The sequence below is a fragment of the Nannobrachium achirus genome (genome assembly GCF_963921795.1).
Source record: "Nannobrachium achirus genome assembly, chromosome: 20".
Lineage (NCBI taxonomy): Eukaryota > Metazoa > Chordata > Actinopteri > Myctophiformes > Myctophidae > Nannobrachium > Nannobrachium achirus.
Window position 1 is genome coordinate 16,041,723 of NC_137827.1, and position 19,401 is coordinate 16,061,123.

Sequence of the window (19,401 nt, forward strand, 5' to 3'; positions counted from 1 at the left end):
ATCTGCGGATGCTGGCACAGAAATGTTCTCTTCAGCAATATTCCTATCCAAGTGGTCATGTGCGTCTTAAATACTGACAAGGCAGCAGCAGGTGTGTTCATCCCCCCAATGCAGCTTGACTTGCATCCAGGTTTAATTTAGTTGACTAAAACCATGACGAAAAATGATCGTCGACTACCTTAAAAAAAATAAAAAAAAAATAAGCTATGATGACTGAAACTAAATATATTGATAATTTCGCCAACAAATACTAAAACTAAGACTAAAATGAAGAGATCCAGTAGAACTAAAAGACAAGTTTTTTTATGTTTGGTTGCACTGAAAATAGCAGATCTACCAGTTCACAACGCCTATTCTCAGCATGTAAAAATCACGGCCCGCCAACATAATTTTGTCAACTAAATCAACTGTAGATTTAGTCGACTAAAACTAGACTAAAATTAAAACTTTTCAGATGACTAAAACATGTCTTTATACAAAAGACTATGACTGAAACTACATCATAATTTGCTGTCAAAATGAACACAGGTTGCATCACTGACCAGTGACCACTGCAGAGTTTGTGTAGTGCAAATGAAAGGATGAAAGGGTTTTGTTTGTTTGTGAATCATGGCGTCCACAAGATAGTATGTGTGTTTCTGTCTGTCTGTCTGTCTGTCTGTCTGTCTGTCTGTCTGTCTGTCTGTCTTGTCTGTCTGTCTGATCTCGCAAGTCACTGGACCCATAAGTGTCACATTATGTAATATTGTTTTACATTTTATATTATAACTTTATTGTTACATTGATAGTCAAAGGAGGTAGGTCGGGATTGGACTGAAACTTTACCCAAATATGGAGATGGCTTCATGTCATCAAGACTGGCCAAAATGATGTCCGAGATCCACATTGAAGTCACGCCGTCTCGTTTTGCTTAACTCAGACCCTTGCCCCCAATAAATGTTTTAGTCAAGTCATTTGGCAGACCCAGGTGCGTCACAAGGGGGGAAGAGTGGGACTCAGTTTCCAGGGCCCAAGGTGGAGGGGCCTTAATTATTTTGTACTTTAGCTATTGAAAGATAGCAGGTATACAAGCTCGCAGAGCTTGTAGATCTGCTATTTTTGAAGTCATGAAAAGGTGTGCAAATAATCGTTGAATATATGTATTTTTTAAGCGAACATTTGTAACTCCTCAAACTTTGCTTCTGGGGGGTCCCTGGAACTAAATATTTTGAGATGAGGGTCCTTGGCCAAATACATATCATTTTGGGGGTCCTTCACATGAAAAAGTTTGAGCACCACTGACATACTATAGAAACATAGGTTTTTCAAAAAACCTTAAGGATTTGAAATATTCAAAGACTTGCACAAGTTTTCACGATTTAAAAAAAATAGCAGATCTACAAGCTCGCAGAGCGGCACTCGGTGTATATCTGCTATTTTTCAATAGTTAAAGCACAAAATAATTGAAGTGAATCCTTGTACCCAGAATTTGGTGCGACACCCCTGCCCTTGCCCCCAATAAATGTTGTAGTCAAGACCCACAGTTCAGAGCTACAGAAATAAAGGCTATTGAGACTGAAAAGCGGGGAGCAGGGTGAGAACGAGCTGTGCCAGTAGAGTGTGTAGTGGTTCCCTCCTGCCCTAGTCTGTGTGTAGACGGTTCCTTGTTTGGCCTCCAAACACATGGTTCCAAACAAGGCAGGATTAGGGGGATTATTCACAAAAGAGAAAAGACCAACTCACAAGTCACCCAGGTGGAAGTAATGAAGAGAGTAACTGTAAGTGAACAGGAATGAAAGGAAGGTCAAGGCCATTCAAACAGTCAGTATAATTCATTAGACCAACTTTATTAGGTCAGTAAAGCCGAGGCATTTTGTGTTTAGTCGACAAAGTCATCTTAACATGTTGTACGAGCTCCATTTGAAAGTAGCAGGGATATACACGTCTAGTTATCCACTATTTTGTGTTGGTTTAGATCTTACCTATCTCTGCCTGTGTTCATTGTTACTGCTGTTGCTGACCTGGCAACTGAATGTCCCTCTGGGAACAATAAAGCTTTATTGTATTTGTTTTGCTACCACACATATTGCATATAGAACCACCTACACATAGTTCTGGGGACCACCATGCAGGGGCCCAAATGGACCCTTATGGGACTGTAGGGGCCCAGATGGACCCTTATGGGACTGTAACTCTGAGAGTGTACACATGTACTGTACTCATTCTGACCGCATATTGCTGCTGTCGGGCAGATTTTGTATTATTGTTTTCGTAAATGAATGCCCTACTTGATCATACTACACCGTCACACAAAAGTAGCAGATCCGCAAGCTCGAAGCGCGTCACGAACCGACATGTTTTGAGCTAGCGGTTCTACTACTTTTGCAATTTGAATGAATTTGCTTCCTGAAAAGTAACAGTTTTGGACACCTGAGGCTTCCACTCGACAGAGATGATATCAAACTGTTGGGTTTAGAATCACTGCTCTAAGACGTCTTCTCTCTCCACCTGTCTTCACAGGATCCTCATATCTACGCCATTCGCTGTGCTAACCTACTTCCTGATCTGGTGCGTTCCTCCGGTGGAGCAGGGCAAAGTGGTCTGGTACCTGGTCGTCTACTGTCTCTTCCAGTCAATGCAGACAGTCAGTACCTCCATATTGATAACACTCTGAAGTCTGAACACTCCATCATTCTATATGCACTTTGCGGAGTGCATATAGAAGGACCTGTCCTTAGGACGAGACAGCTCAATAAATGTGTTTCTGTTCTGTGTCGACAGTGCTTTCATGTGCCGTACTCTGCTCTTACCATGTTCATCAGCACGGAGCAGAAGGAGAGGGACTCTGCCACTGCATACCGTAAGTCAGCCTCATTGTAGTCTCAGCCATTAGACTGTCCGTCTGATGGCTTTTCAATGTACGGCAGTTGTTACACTGTGAAAACAAAATGGCTGTCCTGTCACAGGATTTTGTGCAGCATTTCTGGACGATGCCCGGTGGATTGTTTGTCATCATTCCGTCAGGAAACAAAACTACTAGTCTGTTTATAAGTTAGGACTCCGGTATACCTTACCTGGAGACCATTGATCCAGTGTGTGTGCTGAAGAAATAAATGGACCAGGGATTGTTCTTGTAGTACCACTTCTGGCTGCTATAACATCACACAAAAGCAACAGCTCTGTTAGTGGTCATTTTGCATGCTTTGGTCAAAGTGGGCAGCTCTTGAAATCATTGCTAAACATTGTGGCTTAGACTCTCTGCCGGTGAAAGACGTGGCTTGTGAGACCACGTCTTTCATCAATGTGATGTTCAGGGGCGTCACAAGGGGCAGGAAAGTGGGACTGAGTTACTTGGGCCTTGGGCCTTAATCATTTTCTACTTTAGCTATTGAAAAATAGCAGATATACAAGCTCACAGCGCGGCAACTCGAATTTTGCACACATTTTCACGATTTTTTGGAAAAATAGCAGATCTACAAGCTCGCAGCGAGGCACACGGTGCCGCGCTGTGAGCTTGTATATCTGCTATTTCAATTGTTAAAGTAGGCCTACCAGGGCCCATAATTTGGTGTGACACCCCTGGTGATGTTGACTTGAACCTCATCATCGTTCCTCTCCTGCTCTCAGGTATGACAGTGGAGGTGCTGGGCACGGTGGTCGGGACGGCCATCCAGGGGCAGATAGTGGGCGGGTCCGTTTCCTGCAACCCCACTGAGTTTGATGTCTTGGACAACCAGAATTCCTCCCAAACCATGTCCAGGGGAAACAAGTCTGACATTTCTTCACTGGATGAAACGGTGAGATTAAGAGTGTTAAAGCTGGAATTCCAGAGCTCTGCAGTATCTACTTTATGGAAAACTCCAGTCTCCACAACAAGCTTAGATAGTCCCAACAGTTAGACCATGAAATAACAAATAAATCCTCAAAGTGCAGTACAAAGTAAACTTTCTACACAACCCATGCATGCCTTTCCGTGTAGCTGCATTGTTCCATCTCTGTCACCTATTGTTCCTCCATGCTTAGTAAAAGTTGAGTCTAGTTTTATAGTTGTATATTCCTCAGCAGTATGATGGTCATTTATAGCGGCCATTATGTAGTGTTCTCTATTAGCTCCAGCAAAAGCACTACATGATTATTAGTATTATTGGGAGAACTATGATTATGGTATCATTTTCACCTTGGATCAATGCCACTTGTTGCCGTTGCTATTGTTTGTCAGCAAACTGCCACATCCATTGTCAATTTGAACACCATCTGGTGACAGTCATCAAATGTCAGTAATTATCTCCGCCAGGAGATCATGCGTTTGGCCCAGTGTCTGTCTCTGTGTCTGTAGGTCTGGCCACACTAATCTCACAGACTACTAGCGGACAGCTGGCAGACAGCAGGGCAAAGGCCTCGGAATTCCACACCTTCTTACTCAGGAGAAATTGACCTTCAGGCAGTGGGGCCTATCTTACATAGTGTAGCTTTAAGTGGTTAAGTGGTTAAGGTAGAGTAAAAAGCATCAGCACTCCAAGGCTGCGTCCAGTGTGCACTGTGCAGTTTCTCATTGATTACCACTACGGGAGCAGTTTGAAAGCGGATACGCTCCGTGTGGGCTTGGTGTGCAACATGCGACAGACTTTAGTGTGCTTATCATCTGATTGTGACCTACTGTGTTTGGGTATTGGGAGCTGGGTCACATATGTCAGTAGCCTCCCTCTCTTTCCTTACTGTCTCTGTTCACTGTGCTGTCTTTGGAACAGAAATTACTTCAGTAATAATCTTGAAAGATGTCATTCAAAATGAGGCGCATTGGCAGATTTTGGGGAGCATTGTTATTTAGTTACCTTTTTTGAATAGATAGTTTTTTCTATGCAGATACATACAGTATGTAGGTAACGTATGTATTTTTTGTTTTAGATTAGATTTTTCCTTGATCACAAGTGTTGTTGAGAATATATTTAGATACCATACTGTTCAGACAGAAGCTAGTTTCTCTGAGGCACTACATTGGTTTCTTTGAACTCAACTTATGTGACTATTTACCTTGTTTGTTGACCTTGTGTTCATGCTTATACTGAACTTACTACTTACTACTTACTCTGATCTTGCACTTGTCGCTCTGGATAAGAGTGGCTGCTAAATGCCTAAATTATCATGTACTGTCCCTGGCCTGGAGTCATCACATCTGCTCTTTTTAAAGATGTATTTTATGGCATTGAAGAAAATGTTTTTAAAAGTTAATTGTGTGTCTCCCTCCTCCTGTGTACAGAAACAACGCTACATGATAGCCTCAGGAGTCATCTGCGCTATCTACGTCCTCTGTGCAGCCATCTTGTTCATAGGCGTAAAGGAGAAGGAAGGTGCGAATGAGATAATCTTTATCTCTGTTTTCTCTTTTCTGATATAAATATCAGCCTTTTACAGCTATTCTCATCAACACTTTTCTTGGCTCACCCACACTAAGTATTTAGATTTATATAAAAAATAGGAATTAAATTCCAAAAAGGTAGCACATCCCCAATTTTTAAATCAGGAGGACAAAGTACTCACATTTCCACTTATTTATTGCCACACACCAAAAAGGAACGCTTACGCGTTTCAGCTAAGAGCCTTCGTCAGAGCTCTGACGAAGGCTCTTAGCTCTTAACCTTTTTGGAATTTAATTCCTATTTTTTATGTAAATTTGACTGAATGAATTGAATTAGCTCTAGCACTCCACTGAGAAAACCATTGCTGATGCGCATTGCGCACCTTCTTTTTCTTATATATTTAGATTTATAATCTTTCCATTATAAATTGATCAGAAAGGGTCCAGTCACACCAAACTTTGATTCTGCCTAATGCGGCAGATTCTGCCAATGCTTTTCAATGGGAACGTAGCTTTTTTCCCCCGTGAATGGCAATAAACAACTCTGTTCCCATAGGCAGAATCAAAGTTCAGTGGGACTTCACCCTAAGCATCTGGCCAAACATGACAACATCTGACAAAATCTGAGAAAACAAAAAGAATAGATGTGTTTTGTTCACTATTTGTTCGCTATTCTGCTTGATATTGTTCTCTTGGCGCTGTGGGCCTAATTGTTGTGCTGTTTTCTTCATCTACGGTGGCATATTCTAGAGAGTGGGCGAATCAAGAATCAAGAACCCATAACCTTCTGTCAAGGTCTGAGGCTGGTGATGGGTCATGGACCTTACATCAAACTGGTCATGGGCTTCCTCTTCACCTCTCTAGCCTTCATGGTAAGACAGTTGTTCCTGCAGAAGTCAGACTGGTTGTTACTACCGTAGATGCTGAAGTCTTTTTCATAATACATGTTGGCACATCGGGCAGAAGCCTTGTATGTCCAAAATGGTCACGGAATGGAAATAAAAACCTGTGTTCCAAAGGATCCAATGCAGTAATTATTTTATTCAAGTGTACTGTAAAATAGTAAGTAAAAGAATAATGAATAATTCTCGTTTAATTGAACATGTGTCTGTATTCCTCATCTATCTCTGGCAGCTTCTGGAGGGGAACTTTGCACTTTTCATTACATACGCCTTGGGCCACAGAAACGAATTCCAGCACATCCTCCTGGTCATCATGGTGAGTCTTTATCTCTCTTACCCATTAACACAGCGGGTGCCCACGAGGTGTCTACGCGACAATTTCTTTGATGTCGCTGGAGGCCCACGACGCGTTGGACGCGTTTACTGTAATTACAGTATAACTTTATATCTCACCGTTAGGTCGGGGCTACGCCTGGATGTAGCCCATTAGCCGCTAGTCGCTTCGAGTCGACGCTGAGAGCATCGCGCGGCCGTTTTTCTCTGTATACTCCAATGCATTTCCCCATCTTTAAAGCCCTTTATCTCCGATGTTTGTTTTATGGCTAAAACTGTGGCCGCGTGCGGCAAATTGTCCAAATTTTGATCGGCAGTGAACAGCTATGATCAACACTAGCCCATACAGTAAGTTACACAATAACATCCTGTCTGCGCTCATGTGACCAAGTGACGTCATCACGCATGCATTGACGCAACAGGGCCTCGTATTCTTCTATGGAAGTGCTATGGGGGCACTCAGAGGGGATGACTGGCGCCTCCTGGTGGGCAGTCGATGTGTTAAGACCCAAGGCATATTCTACAAATGCCTTCTAAATCAGCACTTCTCACACGTTCAAGATTTTGAAAAGAATATATATGTATAGAAGATGTACAAGCTGTGCATCTCCTATATGGCGTGATACGACTCTTTCTTGATCAAGGGGTTATAGTTAGTTTTCACACAATCTGGGACCACCACCTCCTTTTCTTATGTAGAAACAGGAACTTGGTTTGTCTCCTCCCCTTTCTTAGTCCACTTCCTCCCGAGTGCTTCTGTGTTTATGTCTACTAAGAACAACACTACATGTTTATAGGGCAGTGGTTCTGACAGATTCTGCTAGAAGCAGAATGTGTCTTGAGAGATTAGTTTACATGTAACCTTGTTTACACAACTGAACTGTTGATAATATCAACGATCGGCACATCATCACAGTACAGGCCACTTCTGTGCACGTCTGATTATCTTGCAGTGTAAAAGACCTATGTGCCCCCTGTGGGATTTGAAACATGAAGCTCCAGGGCCTATTTTATTTTACTTTGCCGTATGATGGTGTTGCGTGGCGAAAATAGCCAGTCTACAAGCTCACAAAGAGTGAGCTTGGAGATGGCTACTATAGTAAGTTTGGGGAATAATATAATAATTCTATTATTTTATATAATTATATTAATTCATATACAGATTCATAATTATGCATGTATAATTATATGTGTTAATCATAATGCCAATAATGAAATGCCCCAAAATATGGACTCCAGGTTGAATTTTGGTCACATTCCTAAAACCAATAATCTGATGACCAGCAGTGGTTCCCTATGGAGACACAAAGAGTCTCCTCAAATTATTGGCTTAGAAGAAAAGGCATTTTGAGGTGAACAATCCCTTTAAGGTGGTTGAACACTGTCAGGTTGGGGTTAATCTCCCAAGAACAGACTCTCTGATGAGACGATGGCTAGCCAGATTGGGTTGGGGTTAAACACCACCCCATCTTCCTTCTGGGAGGAAGCACGGAAGTGTGTATCTATTCTGCATCTAGCATGAGGCTATTCAGAGTGAACATTTTTAACTGGGGGTCCCTGGAACCAAGTATTTTGAGGTGAGGGTCCACGGCCAAATACATATCATTTTGGGGGTCCTTGACATGACGAAGTTTGAGAAACAGTGATATAGCAACATAGGTTTTTCAGAAAACTGTTAGAACACATTTGTTCACTATGATTTTTTTTGACAATAATGAAATGCCCAAAATATGGACACCAAGTGGTTGAAAGTGGTTAAATGATTACTCGCTCCATGGAGACTTGATTCTTTTTTGTCACGTTCCTAAGCCAATAATTTGATGACCAGCAGTGGTTCCCTATGGAGACACAAAGAGCCTGCTTTGTTCCCTATAGAGACACAACGAGCCTGCTTTGTTCCCTATGGAGACACAAAGAGCCTGCTTTGTTCCCTGTGGAGACACAAAGAGTCACCTCAAATTATTGGCTTAGAAAAAAGAAGAAAACTAGAAGCAGTGCTCTTCCGAGCACAGGTCTCCACCAGGCCACATAAATCGGCCTGTTATAGCGCCACCATGAGGCTGATTTGAAAAATGTGGGGCAGAGGTTCTGATTTGGCATCCAGGGAGTGTGTGTGCTCAGTTTGGCAGCGATCGGGCCAACGGCGCCGGAGATTAGCTGGTAACAACCAGGCCACACAAATCGGCCTGTTATAGCGCCACCATGAGGCTGATTTGAAAAATGTGGGGCAGAGGTTCTGAATTGGCATCCAGGGAGTGTGTGTGCTAATTTTGGCAGCGACCGGGCCAACGGCGCCGGAGATTAGCTGCTCACAAACTGCGAGGACGCACGGACGGACGGACGGACGCACGCACGGACGGACGGACGGACGGACGGACGGACGGACGGAGGGGAAAACATACTCTCCCTCAGCCTTCGGCTGGTGGAGACAAAAATGGGTCTCTGGGTCTTGAAGCTAGATGCAGAATAGAAGCTACTACTTGCAATGCGAGCTCTAGCGAGAGCTGTCTCTCGGTTTATGCTCATATGATGTATATCCCGGCTGTTGGGCCCATCACCTCCCAAACCATTTAAGACAAAAGGTTTTGTCCTCTGCTTTGCTGACCCCCAGCCCTCTAGAAGCATCGATATCCCATTGATCCAGTGTCATGTGTCCATAAGATATGAGAAATGGCGTACAATGAAAGTCAAGCTGCAGGAGAGTCTTGTCGTTATGTGTGTGTGACCCTTGACCCTCTGTATGTGGTGTAAAACACACGTGGGTCCGTGGCCAGAGGCCACAGCTATTTGGGAACCCCCAGTGGTGGGAAAATTACTGGCGAGGCGTGATGATTATATTATTATGTTATATTGCTTAGTAGTGAATACATTTGCTAGTTTGAGTGTGAGCCCTGAGATCTTGGATCTAACACAATGTTGTTTTTGACAGCAAATTTTGATTTAGTTTTAGTCATAGTCTTTTGAATGAAATATAATTTAGTTTTAGTCTAATTTTAGTCGACTAAATATCATACGTTTTAGGCGACTAAATCTACAGTTGATTTAGTCAAGTAAAATGTATTTTGGCAGGCCTTGATGGCATCGTAATGACTGATTTTACACTTGGTCGTGTGCTGAAAATAGCAGATCTACAAGCTCAGAACGCGTCGCAGTGCGACACGTTGTGAGCTTGTAGATCGGCTATTTTCAGCACGCAACACCTGAGAGCAACCAAAGATAAAATGACTCTCTTCTCCACTAGTCCCTCCCTAACGTTTTAGTCTACTTTTTATTTTAAAATTGTCAATATATTTAGTCTTAGTTTTAATCATCACAGCTTAGTTTTTATTTAGTTTTCGTCAGTGAAAAAAACGCAGTCGACAAACATTTTTTGTCATAGTTTTAGTCGACAAAATCAACTCTGGTCTGAGTCCTGAGCACTTGGATCTAACGCCAGTTTCAGAACATGACCCTGAGACACAGCTGCATGAGGGAGGAGAGGTAGAGAGTGCATAGATGCCACTGCCAGTCAGCGGCCCCTTTGTTTAATTGCTGTGGAGATAATGTTCTTGGTGTTAACTAGCTCTATAGAGAAGAATGTATTATTGTTTTTGCTTATCCAATTACGAACTGAGAGTCACAGGAGGGCAGGTCGGTCTTGTCTCGTCTGTCTTTGGTGTAGGATGTATGTATTTGTGTGTGACTGTTACAGCACTTTAAATAAATGTGTCCTATTATCTTTTAACATCGTATCGGAGTCAAGGTTGCTGTTCTTTTTAGAGTTTCAATTCCGCTATAGACTCTTAGACTAGAGTCCATAAATTATGTAGGATTCTTTACGGCAGTACTCGCATGTTTTACTTAAGTAAAAGGATCAATACTGCAATGTAGACATATTCTGTTACAAGTATAAATACAAATACAATACAAAAATGAAAAACCTGAGTAAAAGTACAAAAGTATTGGTATCAAAATATACTTCAATTATGTCCCATTTCACAAGTTCAAAATGTATAAAACTCATTTGAAAATAGCATCGCAACGCATTGTGAACTTGTAGATCAGCTATTGTAGATCGGCCGAAATGAACACAGGGCTGAAGTGTGCAATGTATGTTTTGTAATAATCTACCAAGTAATTAGTAACTAAAGTTTTCAAATAAATAGTGGAGTAAAAGTACATTATTTGGATCCAAGATGCTGTGGAGTAGAAGTAAAAGTATTGGACATTGGAAACACTCAAGTAAAGGACAAATACCTCAAAATTGTACTTTAACAGTACTTATGTAAATGTACTTAGTTCCTTTACACCACTGGTCAACAGTCGAAATCAGTAGAATAATCTCCCTCTCCTCCACCCTTAACAAGATTAAAATCGTTCCAGTTAATCGCGTTGGCCACAGAGGTCTCCTCACGTGGTAGAACATATCTGGATCTATGGAGTCTCCCACAGTTAGTTGGGGGGCTTCCCAGGGGTGTCACAAAGGGGGGGGGGGGGGGGGGGGGGGGAGTGGGACTAAGTTACTAGGGCCCATGGTGGAGGGTCCTTCATTATTTTATACTTTAGCTATTGAAAAATAGCAGATATACAAGCTCACAGCGCGGCACCGAGTGCCGCGCTGCGAGCTTGTAGATCTGCTATTTTTGAAAAGTCGTGAAAATGTGTGCAAATCTTCGAATATTATGTATTTTTAACACATTTGTAACTCAAATTTAGCTTCTGGGGGGGTCCCTGGAACAAAATATTTTGAGATGGGGATCCGTGGCCAAATACATATCATTTTGGGGGTCCTTCACATGAAAAAGTTTGAGCACCACTGACAAAGAAACATAGTTTTTCAAAAAAACCTTAGAAGGATTTGAAATATTCAAAGATTTGCACAATTTTCAAAATGTTTCAAAAATAGCAGATCTACAAGCTCGCAGCTTGTATCGTGAGCTTGTATATCTGCTATTTTTCAATAGTTAAAGCACAAAATAATGCATAAATAATGCGTTCCCAGTCTAAATGGGTTAAACCCCCTCCCCCTATGAAGAACATGCATGGGGGGCCCGGCCCGCAGTGAATCCTTGTAACCAAGGCCCAGAATTTGGTACGACACCCCTGGGGCTTCCTTCACGCGAGGAGAAGGATGACCGCGCGGCTGAAAGGGAACATTTTCAGGGTGAGAGGAGGTGTCGTGGGGGTCCCTGGGAACCTGTCCCCCGCGCCCCCACTCCGCCCAGGACAGCAGGACAGGCGAGGACAGACAGCTTTTGTAGCCCGGGTGATCTGTGAGAGCGACGCCATGGCAACTCTGATTCTCTGTCCCATCCTTCTCATGGGTTTTATTTCACCGGTTAGACTGCTTTATTGCCTCTAGGACGAAGAACTAACCCTGGTGCCCCCTATTCTGGCCATGTCACCATTATGGTCAAAGTTTGAATGTTTCAAACATTTCAAAGAAATTCCCTCAAAATCGGATAAAAAAAAAATAGCAGATCTACAAGCTTGGCGTGACAAATATACTATGTTATTTCGTTTAAAACTTCCAAAACATTTGAAAACTTCTAGATTTGCTATTTTCAGAATTTTGAAATACTGTATATGGCTATATAAGTAGTTAAGAGGGGTGGGCGATAGAAAGAAACTAAACATTTGCTGCCGTCTTTGATCCATCTCGGCCAGCTATGTGACATTTCCCAGGCTGCAGAATTCCTGGTGACAAGCTTGTCCTTGTGTGGTCTTTTGACAAAGTGCTTGACCACGTTTCCCCTACAGGTCAGGGGTTACTCGCCTCCCCTGCATGGTTAAATAAAGAGCCCAATAGATTTATGGTGACTTTCTCCCATGACCCCTTCGTCCAGTGGTCAGCGTGCCCTGGCTGCACCGTTCCCACAAGCAGGTTCCCAAATGAACACCATCAGCCAAGCGGCGCTTCCTTTCTCCTACAGGCAGCGTGCACAGGAAATTTGCCACTGATTGCTCCAGTGGTTTGCGAGATTAGCCTCAGAGAGAGAGACACACACACACAGACTCACAGACAGACAGACAGACAGACAGACAGACAGACAGACAGACAGACAGACAGACAGACCGACCCATCTTTCCTGAGTTGCCCCCCAGCAGGCCAGGCTATAAAAGCATTAATACCAGGTTCATTGACATACTGGCATGTGGTGGACATTTTAGTCAATATTAAATTTTTGCCACGGACATACAAAATGAGTGGCCAATCATATTACCAGAAACTCATCAAGATCTAGCTCTTTTATGTGTTTGTGCTGAATGACCAGGTCTGTAACTCTGAGAGTGTTCAAATAGAACCAAATGGACCCGTAACACGAGTTAAAGGAGTCCTTACACATTTGAGAACCACTATTACTAGTTGGACTCCTAATGTGCCATGGTGTCGTCGTAAAAAAAGTGTCATACATATTCTGAAGAAAACCAGGAGACTTAGTAATTGGGTCCTATGATCAAAGTAAGAAACTTTTAGTGGTGTGTAAAAAAGAAAATCTAAAATTGGCGGTCAAGACCAAGTCTTTGCCACAGACACATTTGTCCGTGTACAGACATATTGATGACCCTGATTAATACTGATATACTTTGTATCTTCTCCAGCTTTCTGGAACCATATCTATTCCATTTTGGCAATGGTTCCTGACTCGCTTTGGAAAGAAGACAGCCGTATACATTGGCATCACGGTAAGCAGTGCACAGATGCATTGGCACAAAACCACATCTTTAGAAGGTTGTGACGTTTGGACAGCATTGAGTTTAGTCGTGTGTTCATGTACTGCTTTCTCTCTCTCTCTCCACAGTGGGCGGTTCCTTTCATGATCCTGATCGTCTCCATTGAGAGCCATCTCATCATCTCGTACATGGTCTCAGTAGCAGCTGGAGTGAGTGTAGCGGCAGCTTTCCTCCTTCCTTGGTAAGCATTGAGTTGTCCTCAGAAGTTCCTTCACACATAACAGATGCTAACACTCATGCTACATGTGTATAAATAGACGTAGGGATGAACTTTGGCCATGCCCTGTGACCTTCCCCAATTCATCTTTCAAGTTTGATCCAAATCATTCAAACTGTCTGACTGAGTTATCACTTGTAAAACAGAGTCAAACAAACAAATAAACAGACTGTGTTTGTTCAGAGTATTCACCCACTCCACTGGGAGTGGATGTACTCAGTTTATTAGTGTTACTTTATACTGTGTTTGCCCTGGCAGGTCAATGCTTCCAGATGTGGTAGACGACTTCAAGGTGAAGAACCCAGACATCCACGGCCATGAAGCCATCTTCTACTCTTTCTACGTCTTCTTCACCAAGTTTGCCTCTGGAGTGTCGCTGGGCGTCTCCACCCTCAGTCTAGAGTGAGTTGACGTCCATGTTTGTAGTCCTACAGCCTCCCCCCCCCCCCCCCCCCTTTTTCAAAAGAAAAAGGGATATCCATATATGGGCATAAACGGGATTGATGTCATCAACTTGATTCAATGATTCAACTAAATTCACAGATGGATGAATTGCAACTGTCAGATGTGCAAATCGGTGTTATTAGGAATGATGTCAATGGTTTGTTTTGTGTGACGTCAGACCAGAGTCGACCTGAATAAGATGTGACGCAGTTTCTAAACGTCACATTTAGTCTGAGTACGACCGTGAGGAAGCCTTTGCAAGCAGTGTGTACTGTGAGAGTCAGAGAGTCAGCCACAACCACCTCTACCGTCAAATGAGGAGCAGTGGACAGCTGCCCTCATCTTCCTGTCGGGCAATCACCAGCTGTGTAACCGGCCAGCAACAAGGAGACACAGACCAACCGAGATCTTGCGAGGACTTCAATGCAGCCAGGAAAAGTAAAGAAACATTTGATGACGTACACAGAAAAGAAAACCTCTTCTGTGATAAGAGTTTCATTGAGGTATCGACACAGCATGTCCACACCAAGGAAAAACCTTTCCAGTGTAAACACTGTGACCAGGGTTTCAGTAGGTTAGCTCTCCTGAAGAGACATCACCCTGTCCACACTGGAGAAAAAACCCTTCATCTGCAAACAATGTGACAAGAGTTTCAGTAGGTTAAACACTCTGATGACACACCAGCGTGTCCACAATGGAGAAAAACCCTTTGTGTGTAAACACTGTGACAAGGGTTTCAGTGTGAAAGGTAGCCTGAAGACACATCAGCGTGTCCACACTGGAGAAAACCCCTTCATCTGTAAACAGTGTGGCAAAGGTTTCAGTGATTTAGGGAATCTGAAGAGGCATCAGCGTGTCCACACTGGAGAAAACCCCTTCATCTGTAAACAATGTGACAAGAGTTTCAGTAGGTTAGACAATCTGAAGACACACCAGCGTGTCCACACTGGAGATAACCCCTTCATCTGTAAACAGTGTGGCAAAGGTTTCAGTGATTTAGGGAATCTGAAGAGGCATCAGCGTGTCCACACTGGAGAAAACCCCTTCATCTGTAAACACTGTGACAAGAGTTTCAGTAGGCTAGACACTCTGATGACACATCAGCGTGTCCACAATGGAGAAAAACCCTTTGTGTGTAAACAGTGTGACAAGGGTTTCAGTGTGTTAGCATCTCTGATGAGGCACCAGCGTGTTCACACTGGAGAAAAACCCTTTGTGTGTAAACATTGTGACAAGGGTTTCAGTGTGTCAGGTAACCTGAAGACACATCAGCGTGTCCACACTGGAGAAAAACCCTTCATCTGTAAACAGTGTGACAAGAGTTTCAGTAGGTTAGATCTCCTGAAGAAACATCAGTGTGTCCATACTGAAGAAAAGAAATAGCAGATCTACAAGCTTGTGAAAATTTGTGTGGAGTCTGGTGCAACGCACAGGTCCTGGACCTGGTGAGAGAAGGAGTGGACCTGGTGAGACATAGGATGGGCCAGGCCAGGAGTCAACCCATAGAGCCTATTATTATTAATAATAAATAAAAAGGATAAAATAAAATAAAAAGTCCATATATGGCCATTCCCAGAAACAGAATCCCTTTTATGCCCATATATGGAGATCTCTGATGCCATCAACCCCCGGCCCTAACAGGTCCAAGAGCCTGCTTGGCCTTATGTTTAATTAACATACATTCAAGTCAAGTCAAGTTTATTATGTCCCAAACTGGGCAATTCGTATTACAGCAAATGATAAAAGCTCTCAAACCACAGTGAAACATACACGGAACACATGGACAGTAAGTAGACGGCCACCTATGTTGTCTGGGCCTGGACTTCTCTTAGATTTACACCCTTTAAAGCACCTGATCACATTCTGCTCATCAAAGCATGATGATGCATGAACCTTGGACAACCCCTGCCTAAGTTCAGAGTGTTGCTCTTTGAAATCTTGCATGTCAAATCTGGTGTAGAACTCATTAAACTCCTCTGCTAACTGCAGATCTGAGTGATAGCCACTAAGCTGTATGTTAGTCCTACCCTGTTCTTTAAGTACAACAATAGTTTTCATACTGCTCCAGGCAGAGCCCAGGTTATTCATTGTGAGTTGATTTTCTATTTTGGCTTTGTATCTCATTTTTTTTTTCGGCGGTTTTACTGAAAATGTTTGCTTTGTACAACTGTACATCATGCAAGTACAGTAACGGCAGGGGAAGTAGCTAAGAACGTAGGCAAAGATCTGAGCTATCTGCGTGCGAAAGTTGGAGTCTGTAGACCCAACCATGAACCAACCGTGAGACCTCTTTCATGAGGTCTCACAGACCTTGGCTTCAATTAGTAGTCAGGATTTACGCCCTACCTTCCTGAAAAACATCAATATTAATTCCATATATATGGATATATATTAATAAAGGATTAAATAATTAAAATGTCCACATATGGGCATTCCCATATGATGCCCTGTTAGGGTACCCCCTTATGCCCATATATGTATATGTCATCAATGATGTCATCAATTTTAAGCCAATATCTGTGAATAGCAATATATGTCAATCTAACCTATAGACTATACATTCATCTAACCAATATGCCCATATCTCCATATACATGGATCTCCATATATGGGTATCAGGGACCTCCATATATGGGTAACTGATCCGATACATCTTTTATTTACAATAAATGCGAGAAACCTCTGAGTATGTGTGCAGCGTACGTATCTCGAGAACCGTTCGTCCCACTGGCTTCAAATTCGGCACGCATGTTTAGGGTTGGGTATCGTCAGCGATACTTTTAATGGTATCGATCGCATGACATCGATACTATCGGTTCAGGTAAAAACGAACGATACCTTGTTTCGATACTCTTGAACACACCCCTGGCCGGTCACATCTGTAACAGTTGGGCTACTGAAAGTTTAATGACTGCTTTAGTAGGCTACACTCATTAGCCTACTGTGAAAATAGCCGACAATAGCCTATAATGTTTATTATTAAGATTATTCTCCAACGTCTATACTAAAACGGCTGAATAACTGGCTTATTAACCTATTGTGGTGTGTAAAATAGCCCATAGAAAAAGGCAAATAATAATTATAATAATAATAATAATAAATAAAAAGTATCGAAAATGGTATCGAAAAAGGTATCGTATCGATTCCCAGGTATCAAAAAAAGTATTGTATCGATTCAAAGGTGAACGATACCCATCCCTACGCATGTTCCCCACCGCAGCGCGGAGTGCAGTGCCCGGCCTTGACCCGGCCTTTCCGGAACCGGCGCGAAAGGTTCGGAATCTCCATATGCGGACTTGCATGACAGTACATATTAATAAAGAATAAAATAAAAGTCCACACATATAAGTCTATATGGGTATTCCCCAGAATCCCTTTTATGCCCATATATAGAGATCCCTGATGTCATCAATATTAATCCCATATCTAACAGGACTTCATATGGGAATGCCCATATATGGAGGCCGCATCGGCCACATACCACACTAAATGTGGCTGGTTCTACAAACAGGGATCTCCATATATGGGCATTCCCATATGAAGTCAGATGGCCAAGACATGGCAATTAGGGCGAGGTCGCTTGTCGCCCATAGGCGTCTTACTGGTAGTTGTCTGTGTAGGATCACGGTTTGAGATTAGTGTAGCCTAACATTTGCATTCCTTCCAGCACAGTAGTCATGTGCTCAACAATAACATAATCCTTCAACTCATAATTGAGCCGGTCTGGCTGTAACCAACCCTCTCCTCACATTTTTCCACAGCTTTGCCGGCTACGTGACCCGGGGCTGTTCCCAGCCAAAGGCAGTGACGTTAACCCTGAAGATGCTGGTTTCTCCTGTACCCGTCGTTCTCATAGCCATTGGGTTGTTAATATTCAAGACCTATCCAATAGACGAGGAGAGGAGGCAATGCAACCGCAAGCTGCTGCTGGAGAGGCTGTGAGTGACAAACACACTCTATTACTGTATGCGTGTGAGGACGGAAATTCTATAAAAGCAATTTTTACCTTTTATTTTGGGCCATTTTTGATCTCTCAAGAACAGATTTCAAGCAGATTTCCTTTTTTTGGCGATGGGTTCCCAGATTGGGTCATTTTTAAACCGTAACCCTAGAAAGCCTGATTTATATGTAGTTGTGCGCTGATCTGCTTAGTTCTGTGGCAACCTACAAACTCACAATGCCAGGTATTGTGAGCTTGTAGATCGGCTATTCTCAGCGTGCGACACCAATGCACCAAAAATAGCATATTAGCTAGTGTTATTCAGACATATTAACCCCATATTAACCCTAACACCAACTGTAATCTTCCCTAGTAGCCATGAGCCTAACTCTAGAAAACGTTTTTAACCATAAAACATTTATTATTATTATGATTATTGTCTGCACAATTCTATTATATCTGTGGGGCCATTAGGCCCTAAAAAGTATAGTAACTAATTACACACACACACACACACACACACACACACACACACACACACACACACACACTAGGGATGGGATAAAATATCGATTAATTTATGAATCATTATCTATTCTGCATAACACAACACAATCAACACTTGCATTTCAGATTTGCAAACAAAAGAATGTAGGTCGCAGGAACTTTAGAATAGAATATGTTCTTTTTTTTCACACTTTTAGAGCAAATCCATGGTCATAATTGCGACAGATAGATACTTAGATAGATAGATACTAGATACTTTTTCTTTTTACTTTGTGGACTGAAGTGACATCCATGCGGGTATTGGCAGGGTAGTCCCCAATGCCCAAAATCATCTCCGTTACACAGATCACTTAGGCTGGCACTGCCAGACTGATCACGTGGGATCACTCACAAGTTCCTCCACTTGTGAGTGATCCCACGTGATCAGTCCGGCAATGCCAGGCTACAGATCACTCAGGAACCATGGAGAGAATAGATGATCAGTAAGTTGCATTCACAAACTTAAAGAATATTAGGCCTACCACAGCTAAATATTTTAAATAAGGTGCCTTTTTTAATTATTATTATTATGTTCTGTTGGGACAAGCCAAATTCTTTGTGTTTGACTGTTGGCTGCCCCCCCCTGTCTCCAAACAGGGCCATTGAAGCTGATGATTCAGAGTCAGACTCCACAGAGCTGGGGAGTGTGGTGTAAGCCAGCGAAGCAGGGGAGATGGAGTCAGCCAAAAGGCCACCGCCGCTGTCTGGTTGTGTTTGCACAAACTGGACAGAGGGAAGCGACCACCTGGGACGCTGGACGGGACTTGTTGTGTGTTTTGGAATTAGTTGGACTAACAGAGCAGGAGACCACAGACCACACTGTGGCTGCCCTGGATGCTCACCGGCTACCTGGAATGCAACAGGCCTGTTCCCATTGGAACGCACAGGTCCACAGGGCCCTCTAGTGGACAGTTAATGCCATTTCACCCTCTGTGACCATTATAGCCTTCATCTGTGATTTGTGGTAGCT

The 19,401-nt window shown here is 42.8% G+C and overlaps 2 protein-coding genes across 2 annotated transcripts in view; both read left to right on the forward strand.

Moving 5' to 3' along the window:
• Positions 1-11,146, forward strand: part of fam167b (family with sequence similarity 167 member B) — a gene marked incomplete at its 5' end in the record, with an annotated part of 214,550 nt that extends 203,404 nt beyond the window's left edge. The window contains one exon of the mRNA XM_080751198.1: positions 11,060-11,146. The remainder of the gene's footprint in view (positions 1-11,059) is intronic.
• LOC308305951 (sodium-dependent lysophosphatidylcholine symporter 1-B-like) overlaps positions 1-19,086 on the forward strand; it is a gene marked incomplete at both ends in the record, with an annotated part of 31,622 nt that extends 12,536 nt beyond the window's left edge. The window contains 11 exons of the mRNA XM_080750850.1: positions 2,500-2,623; positions 2,761-2,839; positions 3,607-3,776; positions 5,237-5,327; positions 6,086-6,207; positions 6,470-6,553; positions 13,153-13,236; positions 13,353-13,465; positions 13,760-13,903; positions 17,707-17,883; positions 19,029-19,086. Of these exons, the coding sequence (XP_080606976.1) occupies positions 2,500-2,623; positions 2,761-2,839; positions 3,607-3,776; positions 5,237-5,327; positions 6,086-6,207; positions 6,470-6,553; positions 13,153-13,236; positions 13,353-13,465; positions 13,760-13,903; positions 17,707-17,883; positions 19,029-19,086 (1,246 nt within the window). The remainder of the gene's footprint in view (positions 1-2,499; positions 2,624-2,760; positions 2,840-3,606; positions 3,777-5,236; positions 5,328-6,085; positions 6,208-6,469; positions 6,554-13,152; positions 13,237-13,352; positions 13,466-13,759; positions 13,904-17,706; positions 17,884-19,028) is intronic.
• Between the last annotated feature and the right edge of the window lie 315 nt (positions 19,087-19,401).